Here is a 25580-nt window from a genome sequence, read left to right as displayed (position 1 = left end):
AGGCCGTGAAGAGCCGCAGAACTCCACCTCCGCCCCACATCCCGTTTTAATGACATGGCGTGAGGGGGAATGTCTGTCAGGGAGGAGGAATTATGACAGTCTCAGGGCTTGAGCCATCAAAATTGACCATCGTTCTGCACCATAAAAAATAAATCACCGGAGTAACGCATCGTAATTAGAGCTGGGCAGCACCACGGATTCAATTCAGTAGCTGATATGTACTAATATTCTGATATTTTCCTAATATACGACAATGCATTTGGTATGTACAGTATATACAGCTCTGGAAAAAATGAAGAGACCACTTTACTTTGCAGAAAATGAGAATTGACTGAAATAACAAAAAAATATGCAGAGCTTTCAGACCTCAAATAATGCAAAGAAAACAGATTTATATTTATATAATTTTAATAAAGAGTTCAGAAATCAATATTTGGTGGAATAATCACAGTTTCCATGCACCTTGGCATGTTCTCCTCCACCAGTCTTACACACTACTTGGATAACTTTATGCCTTTACTCCTGGTGCACAAATGCAAGCAGTTCAACTTGAGGTTTGATTGCTTGTGATCATCTATCTTCCTCTTGATTATATTCCAGAGGTTTTCAATTTGGTAAAATCAAATATATATATATATATATATATATATATATATATATATATATATATATATATATATATATATATATATATATATGGGGAAGCCCTGATTGTTTACCCTTTATTTTTGCCTTTTAAGTTCTTCATGTCCAGTCAGTAACTGGTAATGGTACAGAACCCAATGTACAAAATTTTAAGGAAAACAAATGAACTAAAAAATAATAATAAATAATAACTAATAAAATAAAACATTTGCTTGGTGTATCAACAGCCCCCCAAAAAATGCATATTGTAAAAAAAATAACTGAAAAAATAAATAAATAAATAAATAATGGAAATAAACTAAGCTTAAAACATTACTGGAACAGATCATATTACTGCACTCTATACTGAATCATTTACACAACACACAGCACATACACACTTTTTATTATAATAACTAGAAAAAAGAAGTAGAAACATGGGACATGGCAAAAGTCATGGTACAAAATTTCTAGTTCCTGTGCCATAACTGACATTGGCATGTCAGTGTATATGTATATTTTTACAGGTGCCTCAATCTAATGGCAAGCTAATGGCAAATGATAAAATGGCAACTTTACAGAATAAGGAAAGCCTTCTTTTCTTTCAGTCTGTGTAAACGATATTTAATTTTATTAATTTGGAGCAATTCTTCTAGTCCAATTCATTGTGAATCATAAATTTGTATTTGGTTCATTTGAGCCCTAAATACTGAATACTGGAAAGTATTCATCCCCACAAAGCGTGCTGAAAGTAATTTGCCCAGCTCCAGTCATGATGACCAGTGTATTCCTGTTACATCACCACAAGGAGGTGCTAGACTAGTGTGAAGCACACCGTATTGATTTTGGAGATTCTGACACCCTCTCTCTTCCACACTCTTGCTACTGAGTCCTGCGCCTGATGCCAATGCTGTGCTGCAGTTGTGTATCCCAACACGACATAGTCATTGTTCATCCTAACTTTGATTTCTTTTGTTCTGATTTCTTTTGTTCTGATTTCTTTTTTCCGTCCATTCTCCTTCTGTTTTTGTGTCTGTGTTATTTTTCTTCTTCTTGTCGTTTCTGTCCGTGTCAATTATGATTATGATTATGATTATTATTATTATTTTTGTTTGTGTGTTTTTGTTTATTTGTGTGTTTGTTTGTTGTCCACTCCACCATTGTGTGTCCACCACAGCTCGCCCCGTGGGTAAGTACCCATCATTCTGGATACTCCATTGCATGAAGGCCCTCTGCTCTTTCCTTTCCTAGAATGTATAGACAAACACATACACACACACACACACACCAACACACAAACACAAAAACACAAAAAAAAACACACATGTTCTGCTTCCTGGTCTCAGTAGCAGCTGAAGGCTCTGCTTTCTGGTCCTGCTCTAGTCTCCCTGCTAGTTTTCTAGTTCTAAAGTTGAGTAACTAGTCAAGTAGATGTTTTAATACCTTACTAACCTGCTGAAGATCTACTAATCAACACTTGATTCTGGTTCTGTTTTTAAATTATGCTTTCACAGAAAGCTTGAGATGTTTGTACTTGTGTTGTATGTTGTAGATTTAATTAATTCTTGGGGTGTTTTCACACCTGTAGTTTAATTTTTTGTTCCTAATCAGTTGATGAGTTCTTTACTTGGATTGTTTTCTCCCTCTGTTTGGTTTGGTTTCACACAGGCATAAACCTAAATGCACCAAAATACGCACCAATAAATCACACAAGCACATTATCTCCTTTGATTTGTCAGAGCTGTCTGATGTGAAAGCAAGAAAACTAACTATATATATATATATATAGGGAGAAGATTCAGTATTCCAGCGTGTATACCTGTGCAGTGTGAAGCTACTTTATCACTAACACTATTTCCCACAGCTGTGAACACACACTCTTTCTGCCCCATGCTGTTTACACATGTGGTCTGTGCTGTGTTCACTATTCGCAGCTACACGACTCCGTTTACTATGTGTTTTTCACAGAGACAGTGTTTCTTCATAGCTGTGGTATTTACTGTAGGTTAAATATGTATATATAAAGTTTCAAGGCAGTGTTCTTATTTAAACTGTGCAGTAGGCTATGTCACATGAGTCTTTGTAGGTTTTAACCTCTGAGCTTTCCCACTGCCATTACCTCAGTCCCATTTCCTCACTTAGGGTTGCCATGTATAGACCAAAAATAGTAAAAAAAAAAACAAAAAAAAAAACAGCAGCACTTGTTGACTGGGGAATTTCCGATTTATTAGAGATATAAAATAATTTATAAACAAATAAGCAACATTTTTTGGCACTCAGGCATTCATCAGGGTTAGCCATGTATAGACAACAGAATGCCAAAAAAAAGTGTGCTGCAGCCATGGAAATGGGTGAGTGTGCTTTTTTCCTGCTGAACAGGTAATCACTAAGCTTCAGTAAGGTTCGTTAACCATAGCTGAGTAATTTACCACCACCACTAGCATAGTAGAGATTTTGGACATTTTGAACACTGAAACATACTGTATATATTTACTGATCAGCTACAGAGTAAGATTTGTCATGGCTTGTGTGTCAATCTGGCAACGCACGTAAGCTTTGCATCTGAGAAGGAGCGGGACGGGCAGAAAACTCTTTATCCAGTGTTTGGAAATTGGATCATCTTTGCTCACATTTATTACTGATTCTTCTTTTAAGTGTTCGGTAGGTTTTGCTAATTGCAATTCAAGGGAGTTTTGAACACTTTAAACTCAAAAGTCCTCAACTTTATCAAAATAACACGTTATTTACTTATTAATGAAATGATTCTGAATGTGTGTGTGGTAGTCAGCCATCTGCTACAAATTCACACTCACAATATCATTGGTTGATACTTAGATTAAAGAAGAGTATTCCTTTAAGCTTAGGTCTAGTATGCTAAGTTTGTCAGTTAAATCTGTTAGTATATTATCATAGACTATTTGTGTGTGTCTGTGTGTGTCTGTTTTTTGTGTGTTTGTGCTCATTGTCCATGTGAGTAACTCCCTTGTTTGTTTAAAGCACTCAGAAGCCAGATCGGGGCCTTGTAAATCTAGAGCCATCTGTAACTTCCTTCAGCGCGTTCGACTCGTAGACGGGTACGGCCGCACAAAGGCAAACGCGGCTCCATAAATCAGACGCTCTGTCGCCGCCTCCTTTGACTGTTAGCAGCTGTGATGAGGGTGGAAAAGCTCCTTTAGAAATTAAGATGAAGTGGCTGTGTTGTTTCTCGGGCAGGCTTTGTGCTGTAAACGGTGGGCGGCATGACAGCGGTGGAAATCTGGACCGTCACTAAACGCCGCTCCATCTGTTAAGGTGGTTCGGAGGATCGTTATTGTTGTCCACCTGTATTCACTTCCAGGAGGGGCGTTTGAGCGCAGTGCCTCATTATGAGGTACAGGACTATTAGAATCTGCTTTGTTACTGTAGTGTAAGTGTTAATGTGGAGAATATGTACTTATTTTTGAAGGTGATAATGTATAAACACTAAACAGTACAGTAAAATGTATTTTTACAGCAAATGTATACAGTAAATAATTGTTTAATGATGTTCTATTGTTTCATTGTAACGCTTTAGAAAACAAAAACACACAAATCTACTACATGCAGGAAGTTACGAAATTTTACCCAATTATAAACTTTAAAAAGCGACATAAGCAGAGTTCCTGCAGGTGCTTAAGAAGTCTTAAAAGGTCTTAAATTAAAATCTGGGTAATTAAGGTCTGAATTTGTCTTAATATTTTACTGTAAATTTGCTGTAGGTATCGTAAACACCTACATCTGGGGCGACAACTAAGATTAACCCAAAGCTAGCGAACATTAGCGGCGAGTTAGCTAACATATTAACTTTAATGGCAAGCTAGCTCACATAATAACTTTAGCTAGCTAAAGCGAGCTAGCTAACATTACCAGAAATAGAACTAAGTTAGCAGAAAGCTAGCTAACATTAGCAATGAGTCAGCTAACATACTAACATTAGTTAGCAAGCTAGCTAACATACTAACTTTAGCTATCTTAAACAAGCTAGCTAACATACTAACTTTAGCTAGCTAAAGCGAGCTAGCTAACATTACGAGGAATAGAACTAAGGTTAGCGGAAAGCTAGCTAATATTAGCAGTGAGTTAGCTAACATAATAACATTAGTTAGCAAACTAGCTAACATCTTAACTTTAGCTATCTTAAACAAGCTAGCTAATGTTACCAGGGAGAACTAAAAGAAGTATGACTAAATTTTTTGGGTCTATAATTAAAAAGATCTTAATAAGTATTAAATTTGACTTTTAAAATGGTGCAAGGAACCCTGATAAGCCCTATCCGGACATGATTAGTTTCTCAGGGTTTCCTGGGGAAATTTTCTTTTATGGGGGGTCCTTTGTTATTTTATTCCCGTCCAGAATGACCGTGTTTTTGTTTTTCTCAGATGTCCTCTGAGAAAATTACAGGCTGAATTACCTACTGTTTTTAGCTGAACTCTGTGGTCCTCCAATAATTTAAGTCCCTTCTCTGAATTTCGTCAGAGAAGTTAAATAAAATAGCTATTTGTCCACTGCCATGCACCTAATTACACTTTTGATGCAAGTTTCCATGGAGATCCACGTAAAAACACAACAGCGAGTGGAATTGGAGGAGCTACTGCACACGTCGTGACTCACTGGTCCTCCTGTTTTTTCAATGAGTAGAAGTGTAATATATATATATATATATATATATATATATATATATATATATATATATATATATATATATATATATATATATTTTTTTTTTTTTTTTTTTTTTTTTTTTTTTAAGTGGTCCCCCTGAGAAACTAATCCTGTCTGGATAGGGATTTAGAATCTAGTCAATAAATATGAAGCAAAAATTTCAAACAAAAAAAAAAAATCAGTTTTTTTTTTTTTTTGGGTAGAGTTAACCTCATATTTTCTAATACATATTACATAAATTGAACAGCCAAGACCCAGCTATGTTGCATAAAAGTTCTTCATCTTTTCTATTGGTCCCTGACATCTTTATTTACATAATGGGTGTGTTCCCACATCCTTAACTCATCAGTTTGAAGTCTTGCCTACCAGAGCTACCTTCTCTTGGGTATTCGGCAATTTTTTGTATAATGGTTGACTGCCTTTTAACAGTGTTATAGGCCATAAGAGCAAGTTACAATTTACCTTAGTGCAAACCTAATGCAATAACAATGCAGTGCTTCTTCTGCCAGTATTGATAATTTATAATGTAATGCTTTATAGTGTATGGCTAGCTAGTATTTTACAGTACTTCATTAGCAGCTTAGAGTACATATAGTAATTGCAAAGAATAATTGCAGTATTATCTAAGGTTATGTAAGGTAATTTAAAGGGTTTTGTATGACTTAAACAACATAGTACAGTTAATTTCCCTTAATTAAAATCGATACATAAAAAGCAGTAAATGTATAGAGCATTCTGAGACATTTGTTCTTATAGGTATGAGCAACAGTAGCACCAATTTGGCGAAAAAAAAAATATATAAATCCTACAAATGAGTTGTTTTTGACCTTCAGCTCTGATTTATTTTGACCCCTCACAGAGAAATAGAAGCTTCCACTTCAGAGTGTACGCCTCTCCACTTAAATTATGGCTTTTTGATTGGAGGAGGAAGACAGAATGGCCATAGGAGCCAAAAGTATGTTTCACGGTGCACAGCTAAAGCCTAACTCATGTTCTAAAAGAAGAACTTTGTGCTAACCTTGAAACCAACACGCTGCAAATCTTCTAGGGAGTGTGACAGCCGAGCGATAATACTTTATCTCCACGCTAACTTCCACTGCCGCTTCCTGCCTTTGAAGACGAGAGGGGAAGAGACGTTTTTGTTTTGATTTTTGTAAGGGAAGTGACACCTCGACCTTCTTGTTAGCGTCACAGGGAGATTCTAAAGGAGAGGCTTGGGTTTATAGGTGTTCAAGGAGTTGTATGCAAACCTCTCTCTTATTAAGGATTCTTTTGCTTTTGAGATCAGAGTGTATCTCAGAGTGTATTTTAAACCTTGCTGACATGGATCAGTTGTTTTGTCTTAAGTGAAATAATAGGAATTTCATGTTATAGAAGGCTTGTGGAGAAAGAAATTATAATATATGCTTTTATTGGGTGGTTTACAGCACCACAAGAGCCCAAAGGAGAGTAGCTTAGCCTAGCCTAGCCTAGCTTAGCCTAACTTGTAACTTACCCAGCTTGTTTAATCTCTGGCCAGCCTAGCATTAGCTTCTAGCCTTATTTTTATAGCATATCTAAAGTAGATGCTGCTTTTAGTCTTAAATGGTCTTTGCTAGTAGACTGGGTCTCTTTAAATACAGCTCTGGAAAAAATGAGACCACTTCAGTTTTTAAATTAGTTTCTCTGATTTTGCTTTTTATAGGTATATGTAAAATGAACACAGTATTGTTTTATTCTATAAACTAGACACAATTTCTCCCAAATGTTAAATAAAAATATTGTCATTTAGAACATTAATTTGCAGAAAATGAGAAATGGCTGAAATTCAGAAGTTCAGAAATCAATATTTGGTGTAAAAACCCTGGTTTTTAATCACAGTTTTCATGCATCTTGGCATGTTCTCATCCACCAGTCTTACACACTGCTTTTGGATAACTTTATACCACTCCTGGTGCAAAAACGTAAGCATCTCAGCTTGGTTTGATGACTTGTGATCATCCATCTTCCTCTTAATTATATTTCAGATGTTTTCAATTTAGTAAAATCTATGAGTAAGAAACTCATTATTTTTAATTGGTCTCTTATTTTTTCCAGAGCTGTATAGATTAGTCTAGACTGTTATGTAACAGTTTAGGGAGTTTCTTATTGGCCCATTCTATAGCCCTGCTGGATTTGCAGTGTTTGGAGATCATTTATTATTATTATTCCATGACGTGGAAAATAAAGATTTTTATTCTCTGGTACTTTTACATTTCTTTATTAATTTGGAACATTTGTGTTTGATTTAAATACAGTTTCAGTTGTTATTTTTAGCGATTAGTTACAGATTTGTAAGATTAGCAATGGGAGATTAGAATACATCATAGAAAGCAGTTTTAACCCACTAAATCAATGGATGGATCAAGGCATGATGCTCAGCCTCCTCTGGTGCGATGGAACGCTGTACCCTGATCTGTACGTTATGACTAACCTACCCCAACCCCGCTGGTCTGTAAGAGCAGTGCCGCTGCCGTGTCCAGGCACTGTCTGTCATTCATCCAGACCCCCCCCGCCCGCTCTCCCTTTCCCCCTGCCCCCGTCTGGATGAATGGCTCCTTGTGGTTGCCGCTGTGGATGCCCCGGACCTCGCTGTTTGTACTCTGTAGAACAAACAAGAGAAAAAAGAGGCGGAGTGCAGGTGACTGTGGGATGCTGCATGGATACTATGTGCTGTGTGCTGCGCTGGAACTGACCCCATGGATGATGAGGAGTTCCACCTTTAGCTACTAATGCTAATGCTTTCAGAAGTGTCACAGTGGTATCTTAACCTATGCTGTTTTTGTTTGTCTGATCCAGCACCACCCCAGTTTGTGATCCGGCCACGGGACCAGATTGTGGCTCAGGGGCGCACCGCCACCTTCCCCTGCGAGACCAAAGGGAACCCCCAGCCTGCAGTGTTCTGGCAGAAAGAGGGGAGCCAGGTAAGAAAAAAAAAACCGAAAGGTTTAGACTTCTGTTCTTCACTCCAATAGCCTACACTGTAAGCCTGGATAAATTGAATTTACTTAAATTACTTGAAGAAACCGGTTGCCTTAAAATTTATTAGACTAAAGAATTTGTTATTTTGTCTAAATTGTACAAAAAAGTACATTTCATTGATTTTTTTTTGTTATATTAATTGCTTTGCATAATAATTCTACTTTGAAAGTTATGGTCAGGTGAATAAAAGAGATTTTTTGTATTTAGTCTTCTCTTTGATTTAATTAAATTTAATTTTAATAAGGTAAAAAATTGAAATAAATGAAGAAGAAATAAAATGAGTATTGAGATTACAGGCAACACAGAAAGGTAACAGCTCAGAAAATTATGCTTGCTCTTACAGCCTACAACAGAGGCCAAATAGTCCGGGTTGCCAGGTCCAACAAAATGTCCAGCCCAAAATCAGTCTAAAACCCGCCCTTCAGAATATATTTCTGTCACATGTTTGAAGTAATTGGTAAAACAACTATGAGTGTATAACTTAGAAGGGTTTTATTATCAGTATTGCTATTAACCTAAAAGTTGTTAATACTATTGTTTTATTAGTAATTTGATAACAGTTTTGTATCCCAGTCAAGAGCATTCAATAGTAACATAATTAGCAAAATAATGTGTCGTCTTGTACAAGTTTGCTCGCCATGTTTAAGTTACATCCAAGGCAACATCCCCTTTTTTTTTGTTTGTTTGTTTTTTGGTGGCCGTGGTAATTTTTAAAAGTTGCCCAAAAAACAAATCCCACCACCCCTTAATTTCTACCCACGACTGGATAGACAAAAAAGCCCAATTTGGCAGTAAAAGCTGCAAACCTGGCAACTCTGCAAGTAGTTAATCATAATATATGATCTACAAGTTCACCTAAGGTAGTTTGGAGGGAATCAATACACACTGATGCTAACTGTCTGAAACTGGGGGACACACCCAGTGTTCATATATATATATATATATATATATATTGTGCTAGAAGCCAATGGAAATCTGATAGTAAACTTGGTTATTATTAGTTAATTTAACTCAAAGATCTCCATTTGAGTGAAAGTTGAGCAATGTGTGGAAATATCCAATTTGACATAAAACAGAGTTCAAACTAATTTGGGGTTTACAGTGTCTACCATTAAAAAAATAAATGACTATATTTATTGCTACTGTAGATCTTTATATTTGTGCCTGTGGGCAGGTACATGTGTATAGGAAGGCCAAGGCCCACTGTTGTCGCTAGCCCACCAAAAAAACTGCCTACCTTTTCAATGGTCAGCGAAACATCAGGATTGCACATAATCCATCAGTAACCGATGCTCTCAGTGTTCTCAACAGTCCTTGTGATCTCAGCCATTAGAAATCAGTTTGTGGACGTACAGAAAAGGGTTTATTTAACTGCCAGCATTCACCCAGCCCCTCTCATCCTGCACCTACACACCTGACAATGCTCTTACTTTACTGTACTGAGTCACATAGACGCACACTCAGCCCGGGCCTGGACTCACTTACTGTAAGTGCCACTTACTGCATGAGTACGGTAGCACTTTCCATAGCCAATAGAAGATTCGCTGACATCATAACGATGATATTATTATCATTCGCATCCCCATTCAACGTGTATCGGATACGGAAACGGCAGTATAAACTCAATACAGTATAATCTGTTCCTTTCGCTTACAGAGCTCTGGACCTGTACGTCTTCATTCTAGTGGGCGTGTTCACGACTTAAACAAGATATGCTGACATTTTTTTTACAGCAGCAATTAGGTAATTAGCGACACAGAGAAGCCTTTCAGTCACACTTGAGGATAATGGCGTGGACATCTATCACGCGTTCATGGTTGGAAAGGCTAATTAAAAAAAAAATACACACACACACAGAATAATTTGCCGCATTAAAGTCATTAGGTGTAATTGAATCCAGCTAATGTCTTCCTCTTCTGTCAGCTTTGAGGATTTTGAAAAAAGAAAGGAAGTATGAGAAAAAAAAATGGCTAAGAGGCAGAGAGTGGGCAGGACTGAAGGATACACAGCATTAGGTAGAGGTGAGGGCTCAGAGTCGGCCCGCTCTCTGGTGGCCATTAACAAAGCCTGCTCGTTATCCCGTTAATTAGCAAACGGTCTAAACTGACGAGCCGATCTGAATTAGCAATGAATCACCGCAGCGCTCGCTCCACGAGTTAGCTCACCCGCGGACCCTGTTTGAAGGCGAGCCTCCACTTGAGAGGCAGTTTGTAAACAACGCAGGGCACAGCAATTACAGCGATCATTGAGACACATTGTTTATATGGGGTTAAAGCTAACACCCCCAGCAGGAATGGGTGGAACAGCATGGGATGGTGGCAAATCAGCCCCAAGAACTTGTATGGTGTCCCATGACTTTTGCCTGCAGGATGTGCGAATAGGGCCTCCTGCAAAAGGCCTCCTTGAATGTGTGATGATTCCTGCTAGAGACGCTTGTCTGTTCTTACAGACATTTCTTACAACAAACTGTACAGCGGGCACGGCTTTCATTGTTTTTTTACTTTTTAACCAGACATGGATGTACTTTAGAGTAGTCAGATATGAATTTGGGAGTTTAAATAGGAGCCATGATGCTCTTGAATGCATCCCATCCAGGTGGGAAAAAAAACACCTCCTGCCCACACTAAAAACTGACACCATAACAGGCCACAGGGGCATTGTCCGACTTAGTGTAGCCTAGCCTTTGCTTAGTTAACTTATAACCTAAGCAGCTGTTGAATTTGTGGTCGACCTAGCATTAGCTTTTAGCCTTTTTAGCTGCTCCAAAGTAGATTCTGCGTTTAGTCTAAAAAAGGTATTTGCTAGTAGACTGGGTCTATATAAATATAGTGAGTCTAGACTGGTATGTAACAGTTTTTGGGTATCGTTTTGTTATTGGCCCATTCTACAACTCTGGAAAAAAATAAGAGTCCGCTTCCATGTCTAAATCAGTTTTTCTGATTTTGTTATTTATAGGTAAATGTTTGAGTAAAATGAACATTGTTGTTTTATTCTATAAACTACAGACAACATTTCTCACAAATTCCAAAAAAAAAGATTGTCAATTAGAGCATTTATTTGCAGAAAATGGGAAATGGCTGAAATAACAAAAAAGATGCAGACCTTTCAGACTTCAAATAATGCAAAGAAAACAAGATCATATTCATAACGTTTTTTAAGAGTTCAGAAACCCTGTTTTTAATGACAGTTTTCATGCCTCTTGGCATGTTCTCATCCACCAGTCTTACACACTGCTTTTGGATAACTTTATGCCATTCCTGGTGCAAAAATTCAAGCAGTTCAGCTTGTTTTGATGGCTTGTGATCATCCATCTTCCTCTTGATTATATTCCACAGGTTTTCAATTTGGTAAAATCAAAGAAACTCATCATTCTTATTTTTTTCCAGAGCTGTATAGCCATTTGTCTTTAGTGTGTTTTACAGGTCTGAGCACATTTCCAGCTTACAGAAAAGTAAGAAGAAGTACAGAAAATACCATTCTTGCACACTTGAATGTCCTATATACAATACATAGAGCACCAAGGGTCCTACCACCAGACCAGTTATGATGCCATTAAAACAGAAAGTCAGAAAGCAGCATTTCAGGAATGAATGAAGACGTGGAAGATGTGGCATTATTTAAAGACATATCAGTTTTCCCACTCTTCTTTTTCTCCTTTGTTCATTTGTTTGTGCAGAACCTGCTGTTTCCCAACCAGCCGCAGCAGCCCAACAGCCGCTTCTCAGTGTCGCCCAGCGGAGATCTGACCATCACAGGGGTGCAGCGGGCAGACGCAGGCTACTACATCTGCCAGGCGCTGACTGTAGCCGGCAGCATCCTGGCCAAAGCCCAACTGGAGGTCACAGATGGTGAGTGTCGAAGTGGATCAGAGCAGAGTCCAGGCCTAATGGGAAAACGCCTGAAGCCTGACCAGTCCTACTTCTGGCTTTCCCTGTTCTGTCTGTTCTCATTCTGATTCGTTCTTTTTTGTATTTTTCAAGTGCTTACTCCACTCCTACTTCTGCTGCCTGTGTTGAATAAAACACAATAGCGCACAAAAGAGTGAAATGTGTAAAAAAAATATATATGTCAAGGCTTTGTCCTTAAATTCAACCAAAAACAAGCAATTCAAGCAATGCCTCAGTGTTTAGTAGAATGCCTTCCGACCAAAGCCAGATTAAAACTATTTTGTAATTGTTTTAATTTGTTGATTTTACAAGGATTAGTCAAGATTCCCGCTGGCCCTTAAAATCTCAAGTCTTAAAATGTCTTAAATTAAAATCCGGGTCATTAAGGTCTTAAATTTACTGTAAATTTGCTGTATGTATTACATTTTTTAGACGATCTGTTTAATGCCCATGAGAAAGCACATATTAACATTAGCGGCAAGTTAGCTAACGTTACTGGAGAGAGAACTAAGGTTAGCGGAGTGCTATCTAACATTAGCAGCAAGCTAGCTAATGTTACTGGAGGGAGAACTAATGTTAGCAGAGAGCTAGTTATCTAACATCACTGTGAAGAGAATTAAGGTTAGTGGTGAGCTAGCTAACATTAGCAGCAAGTTAGCTAACATTACTGTGAAGAGAACTAAGGTTAGCAGAGAGCTAGCTAACATTAGCAGCAAGTTAACTAACAATACAAGACAGAGAATTAATATTAGCAGCGAGCTAGCTAACATTAGCAGCAAGTTAGCTAACATTACTGTGAAGAGAACTAAGGTTAGCAGAGAGCTAGCTAACATTAGCAGCAAGTTAGCTAACATTACCAGCGAGAGAACTAATATTAGCAGAGAGCTAGCTAACATAAGCAGCAAGTTAGCTAACATTACCGGCGAGAGAACTAATATTAGCAGAGAGCTAGCTAACATTAGCAGCAAGTTAACTAACATTACCAGCGAGAGAACTAATATTAGCAGAGAGCTAGGTAACATTAGCAGCAAGTTAGCTAACATTACCGGCGAGAGAACTAATATTAGCAGAGAGCTAGCTAACATTAGCAGCAAGTTAGCTAACATTACTGTGAAGAGAACTAAGGTTAGCAGAGAGCTAGCTAACATTAGCAGCAAGTTAGCTAACATTACTGTGAAGAGAACTAATATTAGCAGAGAGCTAGCTAACATTAGCAGCAAGTTAGCTAACATTACTGTGAAGAGAACTAAGGTTAGCAGAGAGCTAGCTAACATTAGCAGCAAGTTAACTAACATTACCGGCGAGAGAACTAATATTAGCAGAGAGCTAGCTAACATTAGCAGCAAGTTAGCTAACATTACTGTGAAGAGAACTAAGGTTAGCAGAGAGCTAGCTAACATAAGCAGCAAGTTAGCTATTATTACCGACGAGAGAACTAATATTAGCAGAGAGCTAGCTAACATTAGCAGCAAGTTAGCTAACTAAGTTAGCTAGGTTAGGTTTTGTAATTGTTTTAATTTGTTGATTTTACAAGGATTAGTCAAGATTCCCGCTGGCCCTTAAAATCTCAAGTCTTAAAATGTCTTAAATTAAAATCCGGGTCATTAAGGTCTTAAATTTACTGTAAATTTGCTGTATGTATTAAATTTTTTAGACGGTCTGTTTAATGCCCATGGGAAAGCACATATTAACATTAGCGGCAAGTTAGCTAACGTTACTGGAGAGAGAACTAAGGTTAGCGGAGTGCTATCTAACATTAGCAGCGAGCTAGCTAATGTTACCGGAGGGAGAACTAATGTTAGCAGAGAGCTAGTTATCTAACATCACTGTGAAGAGAATTAAGGTTAGTGGCGAGCTAGCTAACATTAGCAGCAAGTTAGCTAACATTACTGTGAAGAGAACTAAGGTTAGCAGAGAGCTAGCTAACATTAGCAGCAAGTTAACTAACAATACAAGACAGAGAATTAATATTAGCAGCGAGCTAGCTAACATTAGCAGCAAGTTAGCTAACATTACTGTGAAGAGAACTAAGGTTAGCAGAGAGCTAGCTAACATTAGCAGCAAGTTAGCTAACATTACCAGCGAGAGAACTAATATTAGCAGAGAGCTAGCTAACATAAGCAGCAAGTTAGCTAACATTACCGGCGAGAGAACTAATATTAGCAGAGAGCTAGCTAACATTAGCAGCAAGTTAACTAACATTACTGTGAAGAGAACTAAGGTTATCAGAAAACTAGCTAGCTAACATTAGCAGCAAGTTAGCTAACATTACTGTGAAGAGAACTAAGGTTAGCAGAGAGCTAGCTAACATTAGCAGCAAGTTAGCTAACATTACTGTGAAGAGAACTAAGGTTAGCGGAGAGCTAGGTAATGTTGCCGGAGAGCTAGCACATATTAGCGGTGAGCTAGCTAATGTTACCAAAGAGCTAGCTAACATTAGCTGCATGTTAGCTAACAATACCGTGGAGAGAACTAAGGTTACTAAAGAAATTATGATTACATATTTGAGTCTCAAATTGTATTGAGGTTGAGGTTTTAAAAAGATCTAAAAAATGTGCAAGAACCCTGTTAGTGGTATAATATGAATGAATAGGGGTCCCAATATTTTTGTCCATGTTTTGAAATATGGAGATACATGATTTTTTTATGTCAGTGACAATTTTTTTAGAAATAATGTGCACATTTAGATTAAATTAATTCAGACTGTGTATACTTTCAGTGTATTTTCATAACTGAGTTTATATCTGAATTGAAATGTTACTTCTACTTACAGTATGTACCCTGACTTTGAACGCGTCGAACTCTCAGTAACTTTCTTCCTCCAAAGTTGCGTTTTTTTCACCTGCTTTTCTTCTGATAGAACATGAAACGAAAAAACACACACCTTTGTAATTGAAAAAGTTCTTCTGACATCTTGTAAAGCTGTATATTGTTTCTCTGTGAAAAGCTCCGAGGAGCATTTCTCTCTCTGATATGTTTAGAAGCGCTATTCTTCTGTCAACCATGTCTTTGAAACTCACTAACAAACTCTCCAGCGATTGAGACTGTATAGCAGATGAAATGCGCTTGGAGAGTGTGTGTGTGTGTAACTGTCAGCAGAGAAAAAACTCTCTTTTATTCTGCTTTTCTTTTCACGTTAGGGGCTGAGGTGGAATTTGGCCTTGAATTTTCTCTGTGCACCATTGATTTGGGAGTACAGAATGAAGTGAATGGCAGAGGGTTGTTATAGCAACTGTGCATAAACTCGCTCTGAAAGGAGAGAAAAGTTAGTGCAAGATCACTGATGGGATTAGACAGTAGTAAACATCCCTGACTGACAGACTAACTGACTGACTGACTGACTGATGGACTAAGCAGCTCCCTATTGGTAGAATGCACATTGTCAAGGCGGATGCAGGAGCAGTAATACAGTTTTTGCCTTTTTTTGCCATTTGTTTTTCTTTTTTTTTTTAAGGTCTTATCCTTTGTTCAGTAAGGTTCAGCAAAGAAAACTTTTGTCACGTGGGCCAAACCAAGGGCAGGCAAACGCAGTTAACAATCCAATAATTTATTAACAAAGGGGTATGGCTTACAGGGGTAGTCAAAAAGAGTCTAAAATACAAACATAGGTTCAGCAAGGCAAAAAAGTAGTCAAAAAACACAAAAATGGGTCGTTAACAATAGAAACAAACAGAAGAAACGCATAGTAGAAGAGCTATAAAACTAGATTCAATACCCAACGAGGGAACAATGCAAATAGGGTGGTATATATACAAGACAGACCAGGTGTGGGCAATCAGAAGCTGGGAGAGTGTGAATCTTGAGTCAGTTCAGAGTCCAGAGCAGGCAGAATGACAATTCGTCAGGACTGACAGCTATGTTATGTGTAAATCTCTAATAACGGCATTATTACTTGCAATATCGGGCATTATACACATGATTTAGTGATGTTTAGAATGTAATCAGTGATTAGTTTAACCTGTAGCACCTGAAATGCCCATTATATTACATTGCAGCTGGGACAATGTTAGTGTAACAATTATTTTTCTTTTTTAAATAACTAAATCCTAAAAAACTGAACTCTTCTTAATGGGACTTTTTCTTTCATAATGGAGTTTAGGTTTACTCAGCCTAGCTGAGTTGTATAAATAAATACATAATTGGTGATGAAGATTCATTAATTATTATTAAATATTTATTTTGTTTTAGTATCTAACTCAAGAAGAGTAGAACCTCAAATTAGAATTTGTAACAGTTTTGTAATGTATCACTGATTATTAACTATTATGTTAACTCACATAAAGCAAATCTAGAGCTTAGTGAACCTTAATATTGAATGGTTTCCCTGTTCAAAGGGTACTTAACCCCTTATAACCTCCAAGTAATCCCACTTTTTGTAACTCTAATAACTATGCAAATATGCACATTACTGTTTTAATAACCTTCAACTTTATGGGCCCTGAAACAGAGCTCTGTGGGACTCCACATGATGTTCTATACATAGATAAACTCTCTTAAAATAAATAAAGTTAAATAATAAAAAAGTCAGCTTAGCTATCCTAAACTTTACTTTTTTTCATAGTGTGAAATTTCAAGTAAAGGCTTTGTAAGAAAGAAGCTGAACATTTTGGGTTTCTCATGTCATGGCCTTGAGAAATAAGCCTTCAGAATTGTTTGAAAATATTTAAAATAAGGCCCCAAGCCTCCAGATTTAGAACTTGCCTCCTCAGAGTATATATGCTATCTGTCTTGTCCTGCACTCTTACACTTATGTGTGTAGGTGCATGTAACTGCATAACTGTTAACAGGGGGAACGTACTTCACCTTTAATACTCACTCATGCTGGAATGCTTGGGATAGTGGAGGTACAGAGTCAGGCAGGTGGGAGGAATCAGTGTGTGTGTGTGTGTGTGTGTGTGTTGGACAGGTGATCAGAGCCACACCTGCAGCGCAGGCTGTGATTTAGTGCTGGGTGGAGTGGAGTGGGGTGGGATACGGGGGGTAGCAGGAGGCTGACAGGTTCAAGGAGAGACGTAATGAGAAATTCCTCACACACACTACACACCACCAAGGACCCACTCTGTCTAAGAGTCTGACCAGCCACACATCAATCTGTCAATATGTCATCCTCACACACGCACACATTCACACACACACAGTAATACAATATATACACATACACAAAGTTACCCAAGTTAAACAAATACCCATACACACAAAACTAGACCTCTTTAAGTTATGTTAAAAAACTTATATCTTTAAAAAAGACACTCTGATTAACAGTACTTAGCATCAACTATTCACAACCCCATTAACAGTGAGATATGTGCATCATTTTAGACTTTACTGCATTTAACAAATCACAGTCCTAAAAAAGTGAGGACAGCTTCATCATAGATTAACTGGTTACGTTTTACGTTTTATTCCTGCCTCTTAAATTAGTCAACAATACATTATGGGTTGAACCTCAAAAACATTAGTAATGAGTTGAAAACAACAAGTGCTTAAACAATTACAGAACTACAGTATATATAAAACATTTTAACACCACAGCAGGTAATAAAATTATTTGGTATAAACTCATAGGGATTAACTGTAATTTTCTTTTTATTTATTATAAGGAGCACCTGAAATATTTTAATTTTCCCAAAAATCATCAGTGTGCCTTTTAATCCAGTGCACCTTATGTATGAATTTTACCAGTCAGGCTGGAGTAGCATTAGCATTAGCTGCTAACCACTGTTTCCCTGTTCAGAGGCGAGTATTATCGGCCTATAGCCTGCTCCTAACCTTACCTAGCTCTGCTGGAGCAGCATTAGCATTACTCACTAACTTTCACGCACGTTCAGAGGGTAGTACTCTCTGGAGCACTTAGGGTTCCTCAATGTAGCTCTGTCAGGCGCTAGTGGTTAGGCACTAATGCTAATATTTTAGCCTTAGTGCTGGAGAAATTTGGGAATCTAAGCTTACTGTAAATAAAGGGAAGCGCTTTACTCACCCAAATAACCAGTTTTCACGAAAGAAATCTGTGTAGATTTACTTTAAAAGAAAGTCTTTTTTTAATACAGTTTTGTTTACTTAGCTTAGCTTTACTTAACTTAGTTAGCTACCACTCCCATCCACCACTCAGCGGCGAGACCTGCTGAATTAGAAGTTCCTTATAGTGTCTCTTAAATTGCATCGTATGTATGAAAATAGACCAGAAAATAGACCCTCTTATCAGGCCATGGTTCTATACAAGCTACAATTTTAGGTGCGCCTTATAGTGCAAAGAGTACAGTGATCTTATTGCTGTTAAGGTTTAATTTTAGCTGCAGCACTGCAGTTTTAAGTATTATGTCACTCAACCCAATAAGCAAGTTCTCCCGCTTATTATAACTTCTTTATTACAAACATGACTTTTTATGGAACCAACAGTGTGGCTGTAACAGACAGGTTAAATACCATCCAACCACAGTAAATGAACAGTCTTGAGCATTTTGAATTTCAGAAACACTGGAAATCTAAACTCTAAACACCTGGGTACCATCATTATACCGCTGTATAACATTAAGAAGATACACTGAAGGATTCCCAGCTTCAATCACAGTCGGCTATTTGCACCCATTACAGACAGACAGTGCGGTTTAATCTCGGAACAGTCATTAAGCCACATCAGTGTCTGTCTATCAGTAAATGATGCTGACTTTCCCCTGCTTTATGGCTTTACAGGAACATCTCCGGATATGCTGGGAGATCTTTCTCTGGTTTAAACTAAGCTTAGGGTAATCCTTCTTGATGAATTAAGATGGCAACTCCTCATCTGCGGGCCCCGTGGAGCATTCCTGTGGAGATTTGGACAGTGTAAATACCATCCTTCATGCAAAAGGTGCACAGGGGAAATCTGCAGATGAGTGAATGGAGGTGAAACGTTGAGTGAAGCTGTGAGATAGAAAGAGAGAGAGAAAGAGAGAGAGAGGGAGGAAGAGGAAGAAAGATGTTAGTAGAGACACTCTGAAAGGTTAGAGGTAGACTCAGTAATTAGCACCCTCAGGTCTGCTCTCATTAATCCACACCTGCTCATTACTGCTGCCTCTGGGCCAGGAGACAATGTATTATTCACCTCAGAGAGATACATGCTCGCCACCAGCCTGAGAACTGTGGGATACTGTGAGCCTTCTCAGGCATTCATAGGGACTTATGCTCACACATGACAGAGCCAAAAAGCTTAGCCTGAATTACAATATTAGATTAGAGAGTAGAATTAACTGATACGGTTGCATTTTAGCAGTCAAAAGTTCAGACAAACCTCTTAGAATTTTTTTTTGAGGTTTTAATCCAACATAAACATTATATATATACAGTATGTGTGACCTATCCATACTTTGCCCACAACAGCCGTTGGCATTTTGGACAAACATATATCACTTAATCCAATGAGAAGTTGAAGCGATCTCTGCTTAATTTTACGTAATATTAACTGTTTTACCATTTGAATCACTCGTGGCCCAAAATTTAGAGAGGCAGGCTTGGGACCAGAAGGAGATTACCGAAAAAAGGAAAAACAGAAAGTCAAATTTACACAGAACTTTTTTGTTTTTTGTTTTTCATAGTGTACCTTCACAGCTAGAAGGTGGCCCTACAGTCTAACTGCTGCTCATTAAGTATTTGGAGATCATCAGTTCAAATTACAGCAAGGACAACAGAAAAAGTAATGAATCTCATGTAATAAAGAGAGAGATCCTTGCTTTAACTTAATGTTCTATACAGTTTATACAGTTTACTACAGTCTTAGAATTATTTTAAGAAGCTTCATGAGAAGCAAACTGGGCTGCTTTTCCACAAACTCTTAAAAAATACCCAGTCTGTAGATATTATATACACACAATATTATAAGGAGATGTATTAAGTAGTAAACTGTATTTTTCACACTATTAGGCGCACTTAAAATCTTTTATTTTACCAAAAATCACCAGTGCCCCTTTTAATCCAGTGCACCTTATGTATGATTTATTTTTTTTTCAGTCAGGTTGTAAGGAGAAGTAAAGCCACTCCGCTGAAGTACAGCCTTATACAGGAGTTTTAGTTTAGTAGCATTAGCATTAGCCGCTAACCACTATTTCTCCGTTCAGAGGAGAGTATTAACGACTTGTAGCCTGCTGCTAACTCCAGCTAGCACTGCTGGAGCACTGCTAAACGTGCTAGCTCTTTTGCGGTTCAAAGGTGAGTACATTGGACTGTAGTCTGCGCATATACCGTATACCACTAGAGGTTAGCAGCTAATGCTAATGCTCTAGCCTTAGTGGAAATCTGAAAATGTAATCTTACTGTAAATAAACGGAAGTGCTTTACTCACCCAAATAAACAGTAACAGCCCTTGAGTGGCCCTACTGTCTAACTGCCTGTTATTTGAGTTTAAGGAGATCATAAACTCAAATCCCTGCTCTAAAAGCCTTCTTGCCTCAATCTTGAAGAAACATCCAACCATAGGCATCAGTTTAAATGAATCACATTCATTTCTGTGTGTCCAATATATATATATATATATATATATATATATATATATATATATATATATATATATATATATATTTTCCGAGACTAAACACAGATCCATCATTAGTAGTACTATATATGCCTGACTTATATATATTAGGGCTTACTTTATGTTCCACAGGTGTCGTTCTCCCTGTTCCTGCACTCACTCACACAGCCATAATATAACCAAAAGTATTTCCCTGACCACACACGCACTATTACAGTGAGATATATTAGTAATGTAGGGGCTGTAAATGTCAGAAAAAAACATATGCAGTAACTGCAAACTACTAAAGTGCCTCACCCTCGCCACATCACTGAACTGGAAAACAAGAGTCAGCCATTCTACTGCTCTTTCCCCCAGAATGCCCAGGGCTAGCCGTGGCCCTGTGGTTAAGCCACAAAATGGGCACATAAACCCTCACATCCAACAGAGTGCAGGCCGGTCCTGGCATTATTCTTCTTCATGACGTGGATGCTCATTTTAGTTTGCACCTCTCTTTCACTCTTCATCGAGCCAGACCCGGTGGAAGAACGTAAAGGCATATGGTTTTGAGGTTTTGGGGCATGTACTGTACTGTCCAGAAAAAGAGAACACTAATCATTTAATTCATAATAAGTCAAAAACATATAAAAATGTAATTTTAAGATATAAGGACACTTGTGTATTAATTTGGATCACTAGCGATTTTAAAAACAGACCTAGTAAACCTCCAAAACTGTCCATTGATGGTAAATGTTTGGAAGTTTCCATATTTAAGAGAGTCAAGCTCTATTTTTACAAACAAAAAATATACTAGTTTTTGTTCATTCTTCCAGTTTGAGGAGTGTGGAAAGGCAACAGTTTCACTCTGTGGGTCAAAATAGATGTGTACAACAAAGAGTAGGGCCTCTGTTTGCTCTCAAAACTGGCAAAATTATGTTTTTTTAACGGTCTTCTGGTCCACGTAGACATGATTGCAACATTCAATTCCTTGAGGTTTTTTTTTACTTTTTCTACTTTCCTACAGCGTAAAATCATTCGTAGAAATTTTGGTCCATGAAGACATGATTGCGACATGCAATTCCTTGAGGATTTTTCATCTTTTTACACTTTCACACTTTTCATACAATCCTCAATTTTACCACATGCCAAAGCTTTTGGTATGTGAAATTGTGGCCATCAAGGGAACCTGTGCCCATTAAAGGGCATTGACAGTATTGCACCATGGACTACCTGAAGAGACAAGCTTCAGTGCCTTGGGAATGGCCTCTAATCTACAACAACCTAAACCAAAAGATGCTAAAAAACGTTTGGAAAATATGATGTTACTGAAAGTAGTGCTATTAAGGACTTACTTTGAAAGGCATTCAAACTTTGGTATCATGTAATACTGTATAAAAATACAGCTCTGGAAAAAAAAAAGAGACCACTTAAAACCGATGAGTTTCTTTGAGTTTATCAAATTGAAAACCTCTGGAATATAATCAATCAGGAGTGACATAAATTTGTCCAAAGGCAGTGTGTAAGACTGGTGGAGGAGAACATGCCAAGATGCATGAAAACAGTGATTCAATTCTATTAAGTCTCTTCATTTTTCCTCTCATTTCTCCTTAGTGTTGACGGACAGACCTCCGCCCATCATTCGTCAGGGTCCGGCCAATCAGACGTTGGGCGTGGACGGTGTAGCTCTGCTGAAGTGCCAGGCATCCGGTGAGCCCGTGCCCACCATCAGCTGGCGCAAGGACGGAGTCAGTCTGCTGGGCAAAGACCCTCGCATGTCTCTGCTGGACCTGGGCAGCCTCCAGATCAAGAACATACGGGTAAGACTGAACCACTGAGCCACTCACTGAGACACACACACACTGTGGTCTCTTCCTTATACTTGCATTCATTTATAAATAGTGTATCATACAAATATCTCACATAACCTTACATGAAAAACTGTTGAGTGTAAAACAAAGCACTGATAGATGGTGAAAGTCAATGCATCTTTATTATTTGTGCAGCGCCTTTTTTGTGTGTGTGCTATTATGGGTTGTATGTGTGTGTGTGTGTGTGTGTGTGTGTGTGTGTATATATATATATATATATAAGCACTGACTGTCAAACAGTATGGGAGTCTAAGTGTGATGCATGAGCTTAGCAAAATTCAATCAGATATTGGTAAGACATAAGCTAGACGGGCAGGGGAAATCATATTGCATTAAAGAGATGAATGGGAAATATTGATTCTGGTAAATTGTTTGATACTATCACTTAGTGATACGACAGCTCTCCCAAACATCATTTGTGTAGGCCTGGACACAATCCAGGCTATATATATATATATATATATATATATATATATATATATATATATACACACACACACACTCTCACACAGTTTTGGGACCATATTGAATTTAAAGTCCCCCCACCCTCCCCGCTTGTCCTCGATGGATATCCATTACGGCTGACAGAGCTGCCCACCACTGACATTTTATCTAATAAATGGGGGGCGAGGCGCAGCGATGAAAGGTAACAACGCAGAAGGAAGCTTTCAGAAAGGCGGGAGGGAGGCAGGCGCCAGCTGTCATCAGTCCAGGGGGTTTCAGCTACTGCCCCTCTAAACGAATTAGCCCACCTTTTGTTGTTGTGGTTGGTAGGCTTGGTGAATTCGCTAGCAGGGTAAATGTTGGCTTAGGAGTGTAGAAAATACAATTCATTTACCACATTAGCGTCAGCACTTTACACACACACACACACACAGTGGGCTCACCAGGCGCCTGAATCTCCTGGCCAGCTCTGAGCAAGATTACAGTAGTAACTGATACAGAGTCTTACATGAGCATGAATTCCCATCAATGAGGCATCAGCGCATTATGATGATGATGATATTGTGAGGCAGACTTGATGAAACTGATATTAATGACATTGACAACGACTCGTCTCTTCTTTCTGTTTCCCAGCTCTCAGATTCTGGGATCTACACCTGTGTGGCTGCCAGCTCCAGTGGGGAAACGTCTTGGAGTGCTTTCCTGGAAGTGAAAGGTACATCAACTCTTTATTACACTAGTCACTCAGTTATGAAACTTTAAATAATGCCAAAAGGATTAGATATTGCTCTTTTCTGCTGAAGAATCGAGCTCAAGATTTAGTCTTAACCTTTGCTTAAAGTTGGGTTTTGATAGTCAAGCACCTTGGTGATGCTGCTTGATCAGCTTAACCCACCTGTTTTGTTCATTTGTCAGAACAAGCAATGTTTAATTATCCAAAAGTAGTGCTGGGTGGTTAATACAGTATACCGCGGGGTAGTTGAGAACCGGTATGTACTTTCGACATATCGCTAAAGGCTCTATGGAGCGTCATACCAAGCACTGGAGTGACGGCAGCTCAGCGGCTGGGTCTTGCGCTACCCAACCCAGAGAAACATGTGAACAGATCTTAAGCAAAGGAGTTCATGCTGCTGACCCTTGCTATATAAGTGATTTTATCCAAGTAAAATAAAACAACAACAAACACCAATTATTCACTCAGAATTATTCCCCCTAGATGAGCCCAGAATCAGTCCTGAGAGAGAGAATGAAGAGAATTGTTGAGAATTCCTCTAATGGCTGTATTGATATCAGATTGTAAAAACTGATATTAAACTTGATATTAATCTTACTTGTTCAATAGAGCTTTTAAAAGATATCTCTTTTAAATACTTAAACATTGAGTATTTTAGGTCTGTTTATAGTGTTTATGGGACTAATTAGTTTTAAATATTTAATTTTGTAAATTACGTCGTGTTAAAGTTGTTGGCGTTTCTCTTTTTAAGGTCTATTATTTACATTCTTCAGCTGTTTTTCTGATAATGAAGTCTGATTTCTTCATATATTGTGTGATTATGGGAGACAAAGTAAACCCAATAGTAATCAAAGCCTTAATTGTGCTTTTTTACATTGTATATAAATGTCTTTTATATCATATATATAATTCAATAATGTAAAATAAATAAATAAATTAAAATACTGTGATATACTGTAAAACACTGTAAATACTGTGATATGTATTTTTGGTTATACCACCCAGCACTATCCAAAATATCCTAACAAGCAGTGTAAATATTTAATATTTAGAGCAATTGTGATCCTTACCTCTAACAGGTAATACTTCAATTAGGATAATTCATGAAAAAAATACTACCTTATTAATAGTTAAAATACCAACATATAAAACATACATTTTACATAACATCAGAACAGAACATTGCAATTTTGTTTTAGTTTTTGCAAGGGTGTGGTTGCAAATACGTGAGATGAACCATTTTCAGATTATATGTTAATTACACTAATTAAGGAGAGCAGAAGAAATTTCATACTGAAAAAAAATATACTTTTAACATTTTTTTCCTAGATCTCCAAACTTTAAAACTTGTCAATTTGACCAATAACATAACAGCGCATAACATAACATAACATAACATAATCATCAGCCACCTGGTCATGCTGGTCTAAGTAATGATAGTTGACCAGCTTAGCAACTGTTCCATCAGCTTAACCAGTTCAAGATTGTAGATTATTAAAAAAAGGAAGAAATTCTGTAAAAAAATGCATGAACTAAATTTCTGAGAGATTTTTCAAATAAAGCTACAATAGCATTTGCATGCATACAAGAAAAACAACTGCTAATGTACCCTATATCTCTTCTGCTCTGTCTATCAGAATCTGCTGGGGTGGTGACGATTAAGAACCGAGATGAGAGTGAACTCCCAGGACCTCCCTCCAAACCTCAGGTCACAGACGTCACGAAGAACAGCGTGTCGCTGTCCTGGCAGCCCGGCCTGACCGGAGCATCGGTCACAACGTCTTATGTGATTGAAGCTTTCAGGTATAGACAGCTATAGACATCTATATACCATATATACCATATACCATCTATATTGCTGA

At 37.9% G+C, this 25580-nt stretch overlaps 1 protein-coding gene across 2 annotated transcripts in view; it reads left to right on the top strand.

Moving 5' to 3' along the window:
* robo2 (roundabout, axon guidance receptor, homolog 2 (Drosophila)) overlaps positions 1 to 25580 on the top strand; it is a 655443-nt gene that overhangs the window by 546227 nt on the left and 83636 nt on the right. For both annotated transcript variants that reach the window (XM_049467120.1, XM_049467121.1), the window contains exons 7-12: positions 1802 to 1813; positions 8122 to 8246; positions 11981 to 12152; positions 22285 to 22490; positions 23619 to 23700; positions 25356 to 25521. In XM_049467120.1, coding sequence (XP_049323077.1) covers positions 1802 to 1813; positions 8122 to 8246; positions 11981 to 12152; positions 22285 to 22490; positions 23619 to 23700; positions 25356 to 25521 — 763 coding nt within the window. The remainder of the gene's footprint in view (positions 1 to 1801; positions 1814 to 8121; positions 8247 to 11980; positions 12153 to 22284; positions 22491 to 23618; positions 23701 to 25355; positions 25522 to 25580) is intronic.

Source organism: Astyanax mexicanus, chromosome 18, assembly GCF_023375975.1.
Source record: "Astyanax mexicanus isolate ESR-SI-001 chromosome 18, AstMex3_surface, whole genome shotgun sequence".
Taxonomy (NCBI): domain Eukaryota; kingdom Metazoa; phylum Chordata; class Actinopteri; order Characiformes; family Acestrorhamphidae; genus Astyanax; species Astyanax mexicanus.
Note: the sequence above shows the minus strand (reverse complement) of the source record. Positions and strands in the feature narration are given on the sequence as shown.